The sequence below is a fragment of the Pogoniulus pusillus genome, chromosome 7 (assembly GCF_015220805.1).
Source record: "Pogoniulus pusillus isolate bPogPus1 chromosome 7, bPogPus1.pri, whole genome shotgun sequence".
NCBI classification, from domain to species: Eukaryota; Metazoa; Chordata; class Aves; order Piciformes; family Lybiidae; genus Pogoniulus; species Pogoniulus pusillus.
The window spans coordinates 25,711,062-25,730,923 of record NC_087270.1 but is presented as its reverse complement, the minus strand read 5'-3'; the positions used below and the strand labels follow the sequence as shown (position 1 = coordinate 25,730,923).

The 19,862-nt window shown below is 53.1% G+C and overlaps 1 protein-coding gene across 7 annotated transcripts in view; it reads right to left on the bottom strand.

Moving 5' to 3' along the window:
• The window catches only part of EHBP1 (EH domain binding protein 1), a 261,387-nt gene that overhangs the window by 224,123 nt on the left and 17,402 nt on the right, over nucleotides 1-19,862 (bottom strand). For all 7 annotated transcript variants that reach the window (XM_064146293.1, XM_064146294.1, XM_064146297.1 and 4 more), the window contains exon 3: nucleotides 2,073-2,130. In XM_064146293.1, the coding sequence (XP_064002363.1) occupies nucleotides 2,073-2,130 (58 nt within the window). The remainder of the gene's footprint in view (nucleotides 1-2,072; nucleotides 2,131-19,862) is intronic.

The following is a 19,862-nucleotide window of genomic DNA, read 5'->3' as shown; positions in this document are numbered from 1 at the left end:
CAGTCAGGCCTGTTTGGGAGCCAGTGGGGTGGGGAGAAAACAAGCACTGGGGTTTGGTGGCTTAGTTCAGCTGGGGGGAAGGTTTTGGGGGAGCTCTCATCTATCCTGTAGCTGTATTAGGTGTTAAGGATTCAGCTATTCCTTACTTTTCCCCTCTGTACTTCTTTAAATACAATTTTCTGTATTCCACTCCAGTTCAGCAGCAGCATTTTTATGTCACTGCCTTCAGGAGTAAAACTAATTCTTTCTGTCTGCTCTCTAAAACTTCACCACTTCACACAGGGCTTGAAAGCAGCCCTGGGGAGAGGGACTTGGGGCTGCTGGTGGATGAGAAGCTCAACATGAGCCATCAGTGTGCACTTGCAGCCCAGAGAGCCAACCAGAGCCTGGGCTGCAGGAAGGGCAGTGCCCTTCTGCCCCTCTGCACCCTCTGATGAGATCCCACCTGGAGCACTGTGCCCAGCTCTGGAGCCCTGTGACAGGAAAGAGATGGAGGGGCTCAAGGTGTCCAGAGAAGGGCCATGAGGATGAGCAGAGGGCTGGAGCTGCTCTGCTATGGGCACAGGCTGAGAGAGTTGGAGCTGTTCCATCTGCAGAGGAGAAGGCTCCCAGCAGACTTTATTGTGGCCTTCTGGATCCAAAAGGAGCTACAAGAAAGCTGGGGAGAGACCTTTTAGGGTGCCAGTTAGTGATAGGACTGGGGGGAATGGATGCAAGCTAGAGGAGGGGAGATTGAGATTAGACATTAGGAAGAAGTTCTTGACCATGAGAGTGGTGAGAGACCAGCACAGGTTAGTCAGGGAGGTGATGGAAGCCTCCTCCCTGGAGGAGTTTAAGGCCAGGCTGAATGTGGTTCTGGGCAACCTGATCTACTGTGAGGTGTCTCTGCTCATGGCAGGGGGGTTGGAGCTGGATGGTCCTTGAGGTCCCTTCCAGCTCTGCCAACTCTATGCCCTCCCCCTCAGAGCAGCCCAACGCTTGCAGCAGCTGAGCAGCACCTCACAGAGAACCACTTGGCTCACAGCCTGCTGCATTTCTCACTGCAGGAAGGAAAGTAGGGCAAAGCTCACCTAGGAGAAGGTTCCTCTGCTTGCAGACTCTTACACATCAAACCTGGGCAACCTGGTCTAACAGAAAGCTTTCCTATCCATGGCAGGAGGTCTCTTCCAGTCCTGACAGTTCTGTGATTGATTCTGTGATATAAGCCCCAACCCCACCAGACAAACTGCAAGAGGCCAAATCCTGAACAAACTTGACTTGGAGCTTCCCTTTCCTAAGCCATAAACCACCAAGTCTCAGGCTGCCTCACAGTGTCTGCAGAATAAACTGTTAAATAATCACAGAATGGTAGTGTTGGAAGGGACCCCCAGAGATCATCCAGGCCAACCCCCTGCCAGAGCAGGAGCACTCAGGGCAGGGCACACAGGAACACATCCAGGTGGGGTTGGAAAAGCTCCAGAGAAGGAGACTCCACAACCTCTCTGGGCAGCCTGCTCCAGGCCTCCAGCACCCTCACACCAAAGAACTTTCTCCTCATGTTGAAGTGGAACCTCCTGGGTTTCAGCTTGTGCCTGTTGTTCCTTGTCCTATCACTGGGCACCACCAAAAAGGGTCTGGCACCTTCATCTAAATTTTAGTTCTCAGACATTTCTGGGATGAAAGGGCCTGCCTGGACTCTGCAGCATTCTCCTGCCTCTAATCCAGGCTTTTCTCCCTATTGCAGGTGTCAGGCTCTTTATTATTTTGCTGCTGCTTTAATTATGTTTAACACATTTCTAGCAGTGAAGCAGCTTCTCCTCCCTAATGGTCTAGCAACTAATACCAGCAATTGAACTGATGATGACAGACTTCTACCAAACCCAGAAGCCAAGCTGAAATCCAAGCAAAGTGTTTCCATCAACCAGCATCCACAGCAGCTTCTTCTGAGCTTTACAGACAAACTGAACTCAAAGCAATCCCAAATGAAATAGTTCTCACTTTCCTGGCTGCTGCTTGCACCCCAGAAACCAGCCCCTCCCCGCAGCTGCCACTGCTTTTAACTCCAGTTAGGATTTAGGAAGCAAACAACTAACCTTAGAGGATTTTCTTCGGCTTCTTCTGGTCCAAACCACCACCAGTTTATCTGGCTGCCTGTAGAAGAGAAGCAGAAACAGATGAATTGACACCAAGATCAATATGGAAACAGCCAGAGCTAAGGACATCCTTAGTGGGTACCTTAGCTCCTACAGAGAGCTGGGCTGAACCCCACAACCAGCACCAGCTAGCAGCCAGGAAAGGTGAGAAGTGTTTATAGACCAAGGCTGGCCTCCAGCTCCCTTGCTTGAGTCATTGTTCTCCTCCTCTGGGCATTTCCCCAGGGCCAGCAGCACACCTGGGCAGAAATTCTTCCATGGGACAGAGAACAGGATCCTGCCTCTTTAACAGACATGTTGGTTGAGAGAAAACTTTGTCCCTGTGAGGGTGCTGGAGGCCTGGAGCAGGCTGCCCACAGAGGCTGTGGAGTCTCCTTCTCTGGAGCCTTTCCAACCTCACCTCGACATGTTCCTGTGTGACCTGCCCTGGATGCCCCTGATCTGGCAGGGGGCTTGGACTGGATGATCTCTGGGGGTCAGTGATTTAGTAATTGTGTAAACAACACAGTGCCCCAAATCAACATCACTGCAACCTCTGCTTTGAAGTTCTTGGCACGGCTGTGGAGAGGGCACTGCAGAGGAATGCAGGGCAGCAGGCAGCTTGGCTTCCTCAGCCCCAAACAACTGCTTTGCTACTTGAACAGCTGAAACAAGAAGAGAACTGAGTCTGGTATCACTTTGCCACTATCTCCTTGGAACATTTCCCTGCTTTTACTCCACAGCTCCCTGAGAGGAGGCTGGAGCCAGCTGGGTTGGGCTCTCCTCCCTGGGAACAAGTGACAGGAGGAGAGGAAATGGCCTCAAATTGTGCCAGGGGAGGGTTAGGTCGGAGATGAGGAGCAATTTCTTTGCTGCAAGAGTGGTCAGGCACCGGCACAGGCTGCCCAGGGAGGTGGTGGAGTCCTCATCCCTGGAGGTGTTCAAGAAAGGTGTGGCCATGGGGACAGAGTTTGGTGACAATGGTGGTGCTGGGCTGGTGATTGCACTGGGTGACCTTTGCCAACCCAACCAATGCTGCGAACTTGAGGACACAGCTTTGACTGTCCCCTCCTGATTGTGCCTGACTCCTTTAACATATCCCTCGACTTCTAGGTTGAGACAAACTGGAAGTGAAATAGCCTCCTGCATTTCATTCTGTCTAAATGCACCCCAAGATCTAGTTCAGGCCACCTAAACAAGGTATCTTGTCCTGCAAAATCTGCCTTGGTGCTGAGGTCACCTTGGTTGACTTCAAAGGCTCTTTGCCCACAGCGTCTTGAGTGTCTTAGGTTCTCACATGCAGGCACCCCCCACACTGCCTCAGATGGGAGCTGTGTTTGTGCCACCAGCATAGAAGCCACCCTCAAGTAACTCACAGAATCACTGAATGGTTGGAAGGGACCTCAGAGATCATCTACTCCAACCTCCTCACCATGGGCAAGGACACCTCTCAACTAGTCCAGGCTGCTCAAGGCCTCATCCACCCTGGCCTTGAACACCACCAGGCAGGAGGCAGCCTGTGCCAGAGTCTCACCACTCTCCTACTGAAGAACTTCACCCTCAGCTCCACTCTAACCCTGCTCTGCCTCACATTCAAACCATTCTCCCCTGGTCTGCCTCCAGATACCCTCAGCACAAGTCCCTCTGCAGCCTTCCTGCAGGATCCCTTCAGGCACTGGTAGGCAGCTCTGAGGTCCCCCTGGAGCCTTCCCCTCTCCAGGCTGCACACCCCCAGCTCCCTCAGCCTGTGCTCACAGCAGAGCTGCTCCAGCCCTTGGAGCATCTTTGTGGCCTTCTCTGGCCTCACTCCAGCAGCTCTGTGTCCTTCTGCTGCTGGGCACAGCAGAGCTGGAGGCAGGATTGGAGGTGAGGTCTGAGCAGAGCAGCCAATAAAATCCCTGCCCACCCTGAGCAGTTTTTTTCTCACACGGTTGCACTTTGAGGCTGGCTCATTCTCACTGCAGAAACCAACCAAATTTCATTTAACCTTGACTCATTCAGTCCTAAACTTGCTTCTAAGCACATGAAAACACTTAAGGGGAGGTTTTGCAGCCCTCTGATCATCTTTGTGGCCTCCTCTAGCCTCTCTCCAGCAGCTCCATGTCCCTCTTGTGCTGGGGGTACCAGAGCTGGAGGCAGTGCTGCAGGTGTGGTCTCGGCAGAGCAAAGGGGCTGCTGCCACTCAGTTTTGAAGGACTCTTGCCAAGAACACAAAGAACTAAAGTGCAAAAGCCCCCTGTAGCCTCAATGCAGATGGAGAGGACCAAGCCCCACTGATGGAACAGCAAAAAGAGCACTGTCAGCAGGACATTTATCCTGTTGGGCACTGAGTGCAGTTTGCTCCTTCAAGTGTGAGAGAAAGCCACATCCAGAGGTGCTTTGCCAAACCAAAATGAGGAAGGGCATCACAATATGGAGAGAGGAAATCTAGCAAAGTGGATCTGGAAGAGAATACAGATGGCCTCACTCTGGAGGTGTTCAAGCCCAGGCTGGATGAGGCTCTGAGCAACCCAGGGTAGAGGGAGGCATCCCTGCCCCTGGGGAAACATGATCTTTAAGGTCTCTTCCAACCCAAAGCATTCCATGAATTTAAGAGTCTCCCTGAGGCTGAGTTTCTCCTTTAAATGCACCACAAGCACAACTGAGGCAGAAGAGCTTCCTCAGGGAAGTCACACATCCAACAACTTGAGAACACCTCCAGGGAGCTGCTTTTATAAACAAAGCCCAGAGCCATCTCCTCTTCGAATCTGTTCCTGGATCTTTTACATCAAGAGACTTGTAGAAGAAAGAGCCCAGCGCCTACTTTCATCACCAGTCCTGCACTCAAGCTCCTCAGGGAGGTCACAGTGTCACAAAGCAGCCAAACCCACACACTGCTCCAGAATGGTTTGGGCTAGAGAAGCCCTCTAAGTTCATCCACTCCAACCATTCTCTAGCTGTACACAGTCTGGTTCTAACCTTTAACCGCCACATCGCTGCCTCTTTCAAATACCTCCAGGCACAGGCATTCAACCACTCCCCTGGGCATTCTTTGCCAGGCCTTGAGAATCCTCTCAGGGAAGAAGTTTGTTGTAGTCCTCAACCCAGCACTACATCAACCATCCTGCAGTTTGCTCATTTAAAGCATTTCAGTTCTATTTCCTACTTCAGCCTTTCCCCCTTGCTTCACCACCAGGACTCTGGGCTGCTCATGAAGCATCAGTCAAAGCCACCAGGATCACTGCTGAATCATAGAATCAAGCAGGTTGGGAGAGAGCTCCAGGATCATCCAGTCCAACCTAAACCCCAGCCCTAGCCAGTCAACTAGACCATGGCACTAAGTGCCTCATCCAGTCTTCTCTTGAACACCTCCAGGGACGGTGACTCCACCACCTCCCTGGGCAGCCCATTCCAGTGCCAATCACTCTTGCTGTGAAGAACTTCCTCCTAACATCCAGCCTGAACCTGCCCTGGCACAGCTTGAGACTGTGTCCTCTTGTTCTGTCCCTGGGTGCCTGGGAGAAGAGATCAACCCCACCTGGCTACAACCTCTTCTCCAGGCTGCACACCCCCAGCTCCCTCAGCCTCTCCTCATAGGGTTTGTGTTCCAGGCCCCTCACCAGCTTTGTCACCCTTCTCTGGACACCTTCCAGCACCTCAACATCTCTCTTGAATTGAGGAGCCCAGAACTGGACACAGCACTCAAGGTGTGGCCTGACCAGTGTTGAGTACAGGGGCAGAATAACCTCCCTTGTCCTGCTGGCCACACTCTTCCTGATCCAGGCTAGGATGCCATTGGCTCTCTTGGCCACCTGGGCACACTGCTGGCTCATCTTCAGCTACTACCTATCAGTACCCCCAGGTCCCTTTCTTCCTGGCTGCTCTCCAGCCACTCTGTCCCCAGCCTGTAGCACTGCTTGGGGTTGTTGCGGCCAAAGTGCAGAACCCTGCACTTGGCCTTGTTAAATCTCAACCCATGAAGGACCAGGATGAAGTACACCTTCAGTAGCCTTCCTATGCTTACTTTGTGAACTGAGAGATCCCTGCAAATAGCAAGCCCACAGTGCTGCAGGCTGAACACATGCTGACAGGCAGCTCTAAAAAGGGATTTTAGAAGTTCATTTCCTGTGCTGCAGAACCTCCAGATCTCATCCCTGTGAGCATATCAGTCCCTTACTCAGCTCCAGCAGAGCCAGTATGGCTAAGGTGAGGAACAACACACAGTGGACACTAAGGAGATGGGGTAGAAGTGGGGGAACAACCAAGTTTCAGCTAAGCAGTAGCTCCACGCTGAGGAATTGCTCCAGTCCATGCCATTCAATGCCACCAAGGTTTCAGCTGCTACTGTGAGGTCAGGCTGGGAGAGTTGGGGCTGTTCAGCCTGGAGAAGAGAAAGATGCAGAGAGACCTTAGAGAAGCCTTCCAGTACCTGAAGGAGCTGCAGGAGAGCTGGGGAGGAACTTTGGACAAGGGCTGGGAATGACAGGATGAGGGACAGTGGCTTTGAGCTGGGAGAGGGGAGACTGAGAGTGGAGATGAGGAAGAAATTGTTGAGAGTGAGGATGGGGAGACACTGGCACAGGTTGCCCAGGGAGGCTGTGGATGCCTCAAAGCTGAGGGTATTCAAAACACTCTGTACCCCAACACCATTCAACAGAGATGCCAAGAGACAGCCAGCAGTGACTCAGGCAGGATGGCTGCTGTGTGCAGCTGGCACAGCCTCTCTGCTCCAGAGGCAAGCACTGAACAGGCACAGCAGGAGGACACCACAGTTGAGATCCTCCCACCTACAGAACCAATCTTCTCCAACCCAACCAGAATGGGCTGCTGCTGCTTTGGCCTTCTCCAACCCAACCCAACCCAGGTCTGCAGAGCAAGCTGAGTTAGAGCTCATCCATTATGCAGAAGAAGTGACAAGGACAGATGCAGCTTCACCTTCCAAGGAGTTCTGGCAGCAGAGAATCTGGAGCAGAACACACTCCATAGGACTGTCCAGCAAAATGTCTTCTTCATGCTGTGTGCAACAGAACTGTAGACTGCAGAACACTCAGGCTGACCTCACTCCTCACCAGCTTTGCTCTTGCACATCCTTTTGGCAGCAGCAGCAGCAGGAAGTCTTGATCAGTCCTTGAATTTTATGTCACATCCAGATGTCCTCCATGCAGAAGCTTTCCTGACTTGATGCAACTTCGCCTTGCTTGTCCCATGGAGGAGTTAAGAGCACTGCACCAGAAGGACCAAATGGATCTTCTTTCACTCTCCTGCACTCACAGGCACTGCCCTTAGGCAGATGTTTACTCCAGCAATGCTTTGCCCACATGTTTATGCTGCACATCCCAGCAGAGTAGAACTCAGAAATGCTCACAGTTGCAAAGATCTACAGGAAGGAGGAGCTGCTCCAGACCTCATAAAAGCTGCTTCTGAAACCAGTCACCCCAGCCAGGCCAGTTCAGAGCAGCAGAATACAGATCAGGTTCTCAGCAGGGGCTCAAGCTACCACTCTTTTCACTAGAGTCTGGTGACGAGACAAGGAGCAACGGACACAGACTGGAACCCAGGAGGTGTCACAGGAACAGAAGGGACAAATTCTTCCCTGTGAGGGTGACAGGCTGCCCAGAGAGGCTGTGAAATCTCCATCTCTGGAGGCCTTCCAGACCCATCTGGATGTGTCCCTGTGGGATCGACACTGGGTGACCCTGCTGTAGCAGAGGGGTTGGACAGGATGCTCTCCAGAGGTCCCTTCCAACCCTTATCAGTCTGTGACCCTGCGATGCTAACTGGCAGGGAGGAGCGGAGGCTAAGGCAGCCCTTCAGAGAACCCTTAAATGGCAAGAGCAGAGCATGCTGCTCTCCAGTGGAGAGGTCACAGGAGGGCACCGTGAGTCAGACCTTCCTCACATGCCAGCTTCTCCTCTTTATGCTCTTTTTTCTCCCAGAATATTTTGCCTTCTCTATTTTTAGCAGCAATGAATCGATTGGTTTGTGGGGTTGTCTTTTCTAATCAAAGCTTTCCACTGAAGTTGCTCCTGGTAGGTTGCTCCTCCAGAGCAGCATGTGGTAAGAGCAGGCACTCCTACAACTTGCTCACAGCCCTGACCCATGGTGAAGCCCCTGTTCTGCCCCCTTCCCTGAACAGCTGGGGCCTGACAGCTGCCAGGTGAAGAAAGCTGGTGAAAGGCCTGGAACACAAATCCTATGAGGAGAGGCTGAGGGAGCTGGGGGTGTGCAGCCTGGAGAAGAGAAGACTCAGGGCTGACCTCATTGCTGTCTACGGCTACCTGAAGGGAGGTTGTAGCCAGGTGGGGTTGGTCTCTTCTGCCAGGCAACCAGCAGCAGAACAACGGGACACAGTCTCAAGCTGTGCCAGGGAACGTATAGGCTGGATGTGAGGAGGAAGTTCTTCCCAGAGAGAGTGATTGGCATTGGAATGGGCTGCCCAGGGAGGTGGTGGAGTCACTGTCCCTGGAGGTGTTCAAGAAAAGCCTGGATGAGGCACTTAGTGCCATGGTCTGGTTGACTGGCTAGGGCTGGGTGCTAGGTTGGGCTGGATGAGCTTGGAGGTCTCTTCCAACCTGCTTAATTCTACGATTCTAAGAAACACAATAGTTAGAGTTCAAACTCATTTCCACACCCCAGGTAACAGTGCCTTTGAAAGCTGGGTGAGTAGGTGACACCTCAGGACATCTCTGCTAGGAACCCCAGGTGCTGAGCACAGTTCTCCCTGCACCCAGCTCCTCCTCAGGTAGGCACAAGTGGTCAGGGTTCCCTGCCCTTTCCTTTGTAAGTACCCCAGCTGGCTGTGGTGTCAGATTGTGACAGAGATGAGTAACAGGAGCTAGGGGAATGCAGATCTAGCAAAACAGAGTGAACACTCCAACAGCATCCAGGCTCCAGACCATTTGAAGATACAGAGCCTCACTCTGATTGCAGTCATGCTACAGAACCCACCTCTACCTGCATCTACAGACCAAAGCTCACATCCCCATGGCACAGGGTCTGGGCATCACTGAGGGCACCTTAAGCTGCTGCCTGCATCCCTTCTCACTGGGAAGCACTACACAGGGTCTGGGCATCACTGAGAGCATCTTAAGCTGCTGCCTGCATCCCTTCTCACTGGGAAGCACTACACAGGGTCTGGGCATCACTGAGGGCACCTTAAGGTGCTGCCTGCATCTCTTCTCACTGGGAAGCACTACACAGGGTCTGGGCATCACTGAGAGCATCTTAAGCTGCTGCCTGCATCCCTTCTTACAGGGAAGCACTACACATGCTGGTCACCAGTGGTGTTCCTCAGGGCTCAGTGCTGGAGCCAGCTCTCATTAATATCTTTATCCATGACCTGTTTGAGGGGATCCAGGCAACTTCAGTGTCTTTGGAAGTGTTCCAGCAGCCTGTGGAGCTGGTGCTGAGGGACATAGCTTAGTGCTGAGCCTGCAGTGCTGGGTGGAGGGTTGGGCTGGAGGAGCCTGGAGGGCTCTGCCAAGAGGATGTGTTCTGTGATCCTGTGATGATTCTCAAGTCATGATTTTCATCCTTGCAGAGGTGCATCTGCCTGCTACTGTGCTGCCTTGCAGGTTCTCTTCTTAACTGCACTCTTGGCAGCTTCCTTCACCAAAGTCATCTAGCAGCATGGAATAATTAATGCAGTGCAAGTCAAACACAGGAAGAATAAAACAACCTCCACTGGGGAAAAAAGAAGACTATCTGAGAAAAGAGGGAAGCAGCACTCAGGGAATGTGATGCTGACACAAACGGGAGGACTGTGCTGTGTCCTGTGCATGACAAAGGGGACTTGGTGCACTACAGGCGTGGAAAGATTATGGAGAGTTCTGGGATGGCCTGGCACTGAGCTGGGAGGGAGTGTGGAGCTGCTGGGGGCAGGAAGGCTCTGACAGAGGGAGCTGCACAGGCTGCATCCATGGGCTGAGGCCAATGGGATGAGATTGAACAAGGCCAAGGGCTGGCTCCTGCACCTGGGGCACAACAAGCCCAGGAAGGCTGCAGGCTGGGGGCAGAATGTCTGGAAAGTGCCCAGCAGAGACAGAGCTGGGGGTGCTGGTGGCCAGCTGGGTGAAGGTGAGCCAGGCTGTGCCCAGGTGGCCAAGGAGGCCACCAGCAGCCTGGCCTGGATCAGCAATGGTGTGGGCAGCAGGAGCAGGGCAGAGATTGTCCTCCTGCAGCCAGCACTGGGGAGGCCACAGCTGGAGTGCTGGGTTCAGTTTTGGGCCCTCACTCCCAGAAGAACATTGAGGGGCCAGAGAAGGGCAAGGAAGGTGGGAAAGGGTCTGGAGAAGAGGTCTGGGGAGGAGCAGCTGAGGGAGCTTGGGGAGTTTAGTGCAGAGAAGAGGAGGCTGAGAGAAGAGCTCATTGCTCTCTACAGCTCCCTGAGAGGAGGCTGGAGCCAGGTGGGAGTTGGGCTCAGCTCCCAGGGAACAAATGACAGGAGCAGAGGAATGGCCTCAAGTTGCCCCAGGGAGGAGACAGGTTGGAGATGAGAAGAAACTTCTTGGCTGAAAGGGTTCTCAAAGCATGGCAGAGGCTGCCCAGGGAGGTGGCTGAATGCCCATGGCTGGGGATGTTTGAAAGAGGCAGAGCTGTGGTGCTGAGGGCCATGGCTCAGCCCCAGCGCTGGCAGAGCTAGGGAATGGTTGGATCTGCTGTGGCAGGGGTCTGGACTAGATCTTTTGAGGTTCCTTCCAGCCTCTAACATTCTATGACTCTATGATCTGAACACCAAGGTCTTTTCCAGCCACCACAATCCTTTGGTTGTATAATGAACTGTAAATATCAGACACACTCTGACAATAAACCCTGCCAAAAGCCTAACTCAAAGCAACCACCACCAAACAACCAACAGCAGGCAAAATCAATCCAAAAAACTCCACCAAAAATAACCTAACAAACAAATGCCAAAACCAAACAAATAAAATGGTTGAACAAAAGCCATCCCCAAGCAAACAAAATCTACCATGAAAGCCTCCACCACAGCATCACAGAACTGGAAGGGACCTCAAGGACCATCCAGCTCCAACTCCCCTGCATGGGCAGTGGCACCTCACACTAGATCAGGCTGCCCAGAGCCACATCCAGCCCGGCCTTAAACACCCGCAGGGATGAGGCTTTCACCACCTCCCTGGGAAGCCTGTGACAGTCTCTCACCACCCTCATGGTCAAGAACTTCTTCCTAACATCTAATCTTGCTGCCACCCAGGCTACAACTGCACACACTAATACAAAGCCCAGAAACAACAAAAGTTCAGGACCCAAAGAGGTTTTGCCCTTGCTGTTTGCAAGGTACCTGCAAGCAGCCCAATCCAGGCTGCAATGAGTGACTGCAGGCTCACAGCAGGGAATCACAGCAACCCTGACTGCCCATCCATTTTGACTGCCCTTCCAGTACCAGCCCAGTTCCAGTGCCCCCAGCACAGGAGAGAAATGGAGCTTCTGGAGAGGCTCCAGAGGAGGCCATGAAGATGCTCAGAGGGCTGGAGAATCTCCCCTATGGGGACAGGCTGGAAGAGTTGGGGTTGGTCAGCCTGGAGGAGAAGGTTCCAGGAAGACCTTAGAGCAGTCTAACAGTAACTGAAGGGCCTCCAGGAGAGCTGGGGAGGGACTTTGGAAAAGAGCAGGGAGTGACAAGATGAAAGGAAATGGGTTGAAGTTTGAGGAGGAGAGATTGAGACTGGAGATGAGGAAGAAATTGTTGAGAGAGGGTGGGGAGACACTGGCACAGGTTGCCCAGGGAGGTTGTAGCTGCCCCCTGCCTGAAGGTGTTGAAGGCCAGGCTGGATTAGGGCTTGAGCAACCCGGGCTGGTGGGAGGTGTCCCTGCCCATGGCAGGGGGTTAGAACTGGAAGAGCTTGAAGATGTCTTCCAACACAAAACATCTTATGACTCTACAAACACTGCTGAAGGCACAAAAGGTCCTCTGCATCCTCCAAGTATTTTGAGAGTCAAGTTAAAATGAGTGCTACTCTTCCCAGTCATAGAGATCACAGAATCATGGAAAGGTTTTGGATGGAAGGCACCTCCAAAACTCATCCAGTCCAACCCCCTGTACTCAGCAGGGACATCCTCCACTAGAGCAGCCTGCCCACAGCCCTCTCCAGCCTCACCTTCAATATCTCCAGGCATGAGCCCCAAACACCTCCCTGGGCAACCTGTTGCAGTGTTGCAGCAGCCTCCTGCTGCAGAACTTACTCCTCACAGCCAATCTCAATCTGCTCTGCTCTAGTTTGCAGCCATTGCCCTTGTCCCATCCCTGCAGGCCTTTGGCAGCAGTCCCTCTGCAGCCTTCTTGTAGCCCCTTCAGGTCCTGGCAGGCTGCTCTTAGGTCTGCCTGAAGCTTTCTCTTCTCAGGCTGAGGGAGCTGGGAGTATTCAGCCTGTGCCCATAGCAGAGCTGCTCCAACACCCTAAGCATTTTTATGGCCTACTCTGGACCCTCTCCACCAGGTCCACATCCTTCCTAAGCTGAGGGCTCCAGAAGCAGAATCATCTCTCTCTGCCTGCTTTGGATGCAGCCCAATGCATCAATGGCTTCCAAGTCTGCAGTTGAGGTTTTTTGCTCCCCATCACATATCAAGTTTGTAACTGGAGACCAAGCTTGGTCACTACATTGGTGACCTTTCTGCCCTCTCCCTGCTTCCTGTGCTTTAACCAGAGTGAACCCAGACCTTCCCCTTCCACTAGTGACAGGCCTGAAGTTGTCTTAGCCTGATGGCTACATAGTGCACTGAAGGATTTCAGCACAGCACAAAGTAACATCTGCAGGCCCACAACAGACTCCTGGATGCTGTCCAGCTTTTTTGTTAAGTGGATTTGATGCCTCACAGGCAGGATTCCAGGCCTGTACCACTGAATGAGGCAAAGGGATGAAAAGACAGAGCCCCTCTGTCCCATGAGACATGCAGATAAAAGACTCACTTCTGCCTCACTCCAGATTTCAGTTTTACACCGATTTAAACAAATAGTTTTTTATCTGGAAACACAAAAGTGCAAAGGAGTTCTCATTGGAAAGAGAAAAGGGAATAAAAAGGGATGCTGAGTGGGTTTCTGGAGCAAAATCATCTCTTAGCTTTCCCAAGTGCTGAGAGCCATCCTCCACTCCCAGCAAAAGACAAAGCCCCTCCAACTCACTGCAACCCCAGGCGGTGCCAAGTGAAGATCAACATTCTCACATGGGCAAACATCTCCTACCACGCTGGCTGCTGCAGGAGCTGCCATTGAAGGAGAACAAAGGGGAAAGAAAACATCTATTTGAAGCTCTGCAAAGTGTTTGAGAGCAAAGGAAAGGAAGAGTAATGACTGTAAATTGTTAAATTCGCAGCCCAGATGCCAACCAGAGCCTGGGCTGCAGCAAGAGCAGGGTGGGCAGCAGGGCCAGGGAGGGGATTCTGCCCCTCTGCACCCTCTGCTGAGACCCCACCTGGAGCACTGTGCCCAGCTCTGGAGCCCTGTGACAGGAAAGAGCTGGAGGGGCTGGAAGGTGTCCAGAGAAGAGCCACGAGGATGAGCAGAGTGCTGGAGCTGCTCTGCTATGGGCACAGGCTGAGAGAGTTGGGGCTGTTCAGTGTGGAGAGGAGAAGGTTCCCAGCAGACCTTATTGTGGCCTTCTGGATCCAAAAGGAGCTACAGGATAGCTGGGGAGGGACTTTTTAGGGTGCCAGGTAGTGACAGGACTGGGGGGAATGGATGCAAGCTAGAGGAGGGGAGATTCAGATTAGACATTAGGAAGAAGTTCTTGACCATGACAGTGGTGAGAGACTGGCACAGGGAGGTGGTGGAAGCCTCATGCCCAGAGGTGTTCAAGGCCAGGCTGGATGAGGCTCTGGGCAACCTGATCTAGTGTGAGGCTTCTCTGCCCATGACAGGGGGTTGGAGTTGGATGATCCTTGAGGTCCCTTCCAGCCCTGACAGTTCTATGATTCAGTGAAACTCCAACTTAGAGCTGCTACACATCTGCCTCGTTAGGGTCAAAGAAGCCCAGGGTACTGAACCCACTCTGGGAAGCAACCAAGAAGGGATTGGGAATGAGTCTGAGCTGTGCAGAGTTCACGAGGAGCAGCGAGGAGCAAAAGCAGTTATGTGCAGAGTCATCAGCGTGGACAATAGAGCTGCGTGGGCACCCAGCCCCCTCAGATCCTGCTAAATCAGATGTTTCACATAGTTCAGCCCAGCTGGGATGAAATGCACTTTTCATCTTCAAAACAAACAAGGCTCAAGAGTTGAGGCCTGCAAAATGTTAAGATCTTTACTTCTGGAGCACTGAGATGGAGCATGAGCCTCAGCAGAGCCAGCAGTGCCCACATTCCAGCAGCACCAGTGCCTGGCAGGCCTGTGGGGGCAGGCTGAGGGACATGGAGAGACAGTGGACCCTCAGCAAGCTCAGTGATGACACCAAGTGGGTATCATCAAAGCATCATCAGTCTGTGCTGCCAGCCAGTCCCGGTCAGGATGGAGAGCTGGACAGAGATGAACCTCACAAAGTTCACTGAGGGCAACGACAGAGTCCCACACCTGGGAAGGAACAACACTAGGCACACACCTGGGACAGCTGAGGGCTAACCCACTGGAGAGTAGCTCCATAGAGAAGGACCTGGGAGTCTTGCTTAATCAAAAGTTCTGGGACAGCAATGTCCCCTGGAGCCAATGGAATATTAGGGTGCATTAAGAAGAGTGTGGCCAGCAGGTCAAGGGAGGTTCTTCCCCACCTCTACTCAGCTCTACTAGGACCACATCTGGGGTACCATGTCCAGTCCTGGGCTCCTCACTTCAAAGGAGACAGGGAACAACCGGAGAGTCCAGTGGAGGCTACAAGGACAACCTTGTAGCACCTCTCAAGAGGAAAGACTGAGAGCGCTGGGGCTGTTTAGTCTGGAGAAGGCTGAGAGGATCTTACTGATGTCTACAAACAGCTGCAGGGTGGCAGGCAGGAGGATAGAGCCAGGTTCACCCTGGCTCTTGGGCTCTGGCAGGGGAGTGCTGCCACAGCTCCTGATGTTTAACAGCCTCCCCACATGGCACCCACACCTTTTCCAAACCTGGCTCTTGGGCTCTGGCAGGGGAGTGCTGCCACAGCTCCTAATGTTTAACAGCCACCCCACATGGCACCCACACCTTTTCCACAGCTTTCCATCCTCAAAGCCATCTACTGCAGGTACTGCAACTTTTGTCCCTGCCACTGCAGGCAGGACCTACCCTGGAGGTCACCAAGTGGGGTGAGTCCAGGCTCTTGTTTCCCACTGCTGTGTCTGAGAAGCTCATGGAACTCAGTCTGCACAGACAGGGGTTGGGCTGAGCTCTTCTTTAGCCACACAAGTAATGTAGCACCAAACGAGGGGTGAAGCACAGAGGGGTAGACCTTGGAAGAGACCTCCAAAGATCATCCAGTCCAAGCCCCCTGCCAGAGCAGGGTCATCCAGAGGTCTCACAGGAACACATCCAGGTGGGCTGGAAAGGTTCCAGAGAAGGAGACTCCACAACCTCTCTGGGCAACCTGCTCCAGGCCCCCAGCACCCTCACAGGGACAAAGTTTCCCCTCCCGTTCCCCTGGCATTTCCTCTTCTACAGCTTGCCCCCAGTGCCCTTTGGCCATCCCTGAGCAGAACCTGGCTGCATCCTTCTGATACTGCCCTGCACATCTTTTTCAACTTGAATGAGAGGAGGAAAAAAATAAAAAAAGGAGAAAACCCAAGAAACAAGAGGGGGAAAAACCAAGCAGGAGGGGCACTGTGCTAAGGCTTCCGGGTGTAACCTGCAGCTCCCTCCTCAGTTTTGCAGTGTCTTGCTACCACAAACCTGCACTCAGACAGTTCCTGTGAGGACAGAAAGGGTTTCCTGCACCTTTTCCACAATTTCTCTGACTTTCACCTTCAGAGATATAAACCAGGGCTCATTTTCCTCTCTTTCACCCAGCAGCCTTACAAGACTGGAGGAATAATAACAGAAGGCAGGTGTGTGCTGGCTGCATCCAAAGCAGGGAGAGCAGCAACACAGGGAAGGGATTCTGCTCTGCTCAACCCACACCTGCAGCACTGCTTAGAAGTCTGATGTCCCCAGCATGGGAGACACATGGAGCTGCTGGAGAGGGTCCAGAGGAACCCACCAAGATGCTCAGAGAGTGTGCCTTATGTGGGACAGCCTGGGAGAGTTGGGGCTGCTCAGCCTGGAGAAGAGAAGGATGCAGAGAGAGACCTTAGAGAAGCCTTCCAGTACCTGAAGGGGCTCCAAGACAGCTGGGGAGGGACTTCTGACAAGAGCTGGAAGTGACAGGACAAGGGACAATGGCTTTGAGCCGAGAGTGAGGAGTCTGAGACTGGAGATGAGGTAGAAATTGCTGAGAGTGGGAGACACTGGCACAGGTTGCCCAGGGAGGTTGTGGCTGTCCCCTCCCTGAAGGTGGTGCAGAGCAGGCTGGATGAGGCCTCGAGCACCCTGGGCTGGTGGGAGGTGTCCCTGCCCATGGCCAGGGTTTGGAACTGGATGAACTTTAAGGTCCCAATCAACCCACTCTGTGATTCCAAGAACAAGGGAGCAGTGTGGCTGCAGTATCTCTGCACACAGCTATCATCAGCAGACAGCAAAGTGTCTTCTGCCTTGTTTTATGCCAGGAACACCAAATGAAGAGCTGTTACCTTCTGGCCTTTAACGAGAGACATAAATCCTGCTTCAAAGCAACTGTGAGCATAAAACCAAAGAATTGATGGCAGATGATTTGTGCACATAAATTAGGGAACAGCATGCCCTGTCTACAGGGTTCCAAGCACCGTGAGAAGCACAGAGGCCTTTATTTCCCTCTCCAAATCAAAAATGCCTCCACAGAAAGCTGTGCAGAATTTCTCAAGTCAGCTCTGCACAAAATGCAGCTGCCAACCTGACTGGCACAGAATTATTCATCTAAGGCACGAAAATAACTTTTACTACTGCTTTTAGTAACTGAAAGCCTCGGCAGCTTTGTAAGCTCGGCTACTCTCAGTGCATTCACAACAGTGCTCTGCAGCTTCTGGCTGCAGCTGGGCAGTGGAGGACAGAGCACACAGAGGGAGAAGGCTCTGCTGCGACTGGGAACCTGCCCTGGACAGGAGCAAATGAATCTCCCCTAGCCACACCTAGATAAAACCAGCTTCAGAGAGAGAAATCCTGCTTCGGTAAAGCGATCTGGTGACAGAATCACAGAGCCCTTTGGCTGGCAAAGCCTTTCAGCATCCTCCAGCCCAACCAGTCCCTAGCTCTGCCAGGGCTGGGGCTGAGCCATGGCCCCCAGCACCACAGCTCTGCCTCTCTCAAACACCTCCAGCCATGGGCATTCAACCACCTCCCTGGGCAGCCTCTGACAGCCTTTGAGAACCCTTTCAGCCAAAGTTTCTTCTCATGTCCAACCTAAACCTGCCCTGGGGCAACTTGAGACCATTTCCTCTGCTCCTCTCACTTGTTCCCTGGGAGCTGAGCCCAACTCCCACCCGGCTCCAGCCTCCTCTCAGGGAGCCGTAGAGAGCAATGAGCTCTGCCCTCAGCCTCCTCTTCTCCACACTAAACACCCCCAGCTCCCTCAGCTGCTCCTCCCCAGCCTTCTTCTCCAGACCCTTCCCCACCTTCCTTGCCCTTCTCTGGACCCTCTCCAGCCCTAGGACCGAACCCAGCACTCCAGCTGGGGCCTCCCCAGTGCTGGCTGCAGGACAATCCCTGCCCTGCTCCTGCTGCCCACACGATTGCTGGTGCCCTCCTTAGCCATTTGGGCACAGCCTGGCTCATCCTCAGCTCAGCTGAAAAAGCCCAAATTGTAATTACGTTTCTTTCCTCCTGAAACCACATCTGAATGTACCAAGCAGCTGGAGCTGAGTGCTCCCCCCGTGCATGCTGCACTGCTCCTTACCACACCAAGCTCTCAGGCCCTGGAAGGCAGCATCAGGGTGGAAATCTGCTCTCAGAGACAGGGAAGAACACACAATAGGGAGACAACATAGGGCTGTGCCAGGTTGAAGAGATCAGAACACGAATTTGCAATGGACAAAATCCCATTGGGAAGGCCAGGCACAGGCTGGAGATGTCATTGCTCTGCCATCCTCACAGGGACAAAATTTCTCCTCCTGTTCCCTGGCACCTCCTCTGCTCCAGCTTGCCCCCAGTGCCCCTTGTGCTGCCCTTGGCCCTCCCTGAGCAGAGCCTGGCTGTACACTCCCGACACTGCCCTGCACATCTTTAGCACAGCACTGAGGGCAGCCCTCAGGATCCTCTGCTCCAAGCCCCACAGGAAGATGTTCACTGCCTGCAGCAGATTTGTGCTCTGGGCTGGTCTCTCTCCAGCAGTTCCCTGAGGTCCTTCTTTAGCTGAGGGGCCCAGAGCTGGACACAATATTCCAGATGTGGCCTCAGCAGGGCAAAACAGATAGGAAGGAGAACCTCTCTGGACTTCCTAACCACAGCCCTTCTAATCCACCCCAGGATGCCACTGGCCTCCTTGGCCCCGAGGGCACCTTGCTGGCTCATGGGCACCCTTTTGCCCACCAGGACTCTCATTTGTTTTACTTCAGCACATATACCACAGCTTGGGAGGGAACTCTAAAGCTCATCCAGTCCAACCCCCTGCACTCAGCAGGGACCTCTTCCACTAGAGCAGCCTGCCCACAGCCCTCTCCAGCCTCACCTTCAATATCTCCAGCCATGGGTCCCAATCACCTCCCTGGGTAACCTGTTGCAGTGTTGCAGCAGCCTCCTGCTGCAGAACTTATTCCCAGCATCCCCAGAACACTTGAAACTGAGATGTTTCCTCTAACACTATGACTGTTACTATCACAGCCACTCAAAGAGAGCTGAAGCCACAATTAGTGCTCACTAAGAGAGGATGGAACCTCCCTTCTGCAGGTGAAACATTCAGAGCTGCATTTAAACAAACCCTGGGTCCCCTTTATCCTCTGTGGTGCTGGGTTTGGAGTTTAATCCTAGAGACACAAACAACGACGATCTCTTCTCCCTCAACACAGGCAGAGGCACAACATTCTCAGTCATCAAGTCTTGCTAAGGACAGTGTTTGTGACAACAGAAGTCATTCAGTGGGGGAAGCTGCTCCAAAACTGGAATGGCTGCTGTGGTACCATCAGAAACAGAAACACTCTGGCTACACAAGTGCTGACCCTGGCTATGCAGCACCTTCACTGATTCCTAGGATGGGTTGGGTTGGAAGAGACCTTCAAGCTCATCCAGCTCATACCCCTGGCCATGCACAGGGACACCTCCCACCAGTACAGGTTGCTCAAGGCCTCATCCAGCCTGGCCTTCAACATCTCCAGGCAGGGGGCAGCCACAGCCTCCCTGGGCAACCTCTGCCAGTGTCTCCCCACCCTCACTCTCAGCAATTTCTCCCTCATCCCCAGTCTCAACCTCCCCTCCTCAAACTTCAACCCATCCCCTATTGGCATGTCACTCCCAGTTCATTTCAAAAGTCTCTTCCCAGCTCTTCTGGAGCCCCTCTAGGCTGCTTTAAGGTCTCCCTGGAGCCTTCTCATCTCTAGGCAGAACAGTCCCAACTCTCAGCCTGTTCCCACAGGGGAGGCTCTCCAGCCCTCTGAGCATCTTTGTGGCTTCCTCTGGACCATCTCCAGCAGCTTTGTGTCTCTCTTGTGCTGGGGACCCCAAAACTGAACATCTCTAGATGATGTGCTTCCCGGCTGCTGCCTCCTGCCCACAAGAGCAGAAGAGGAGCTGTAGGACAGGGACTGCAAAGGCACAGCCAAGCAGTGGAGCTGCTGCGTTCAGACCAGCTCCAGCTACTCAT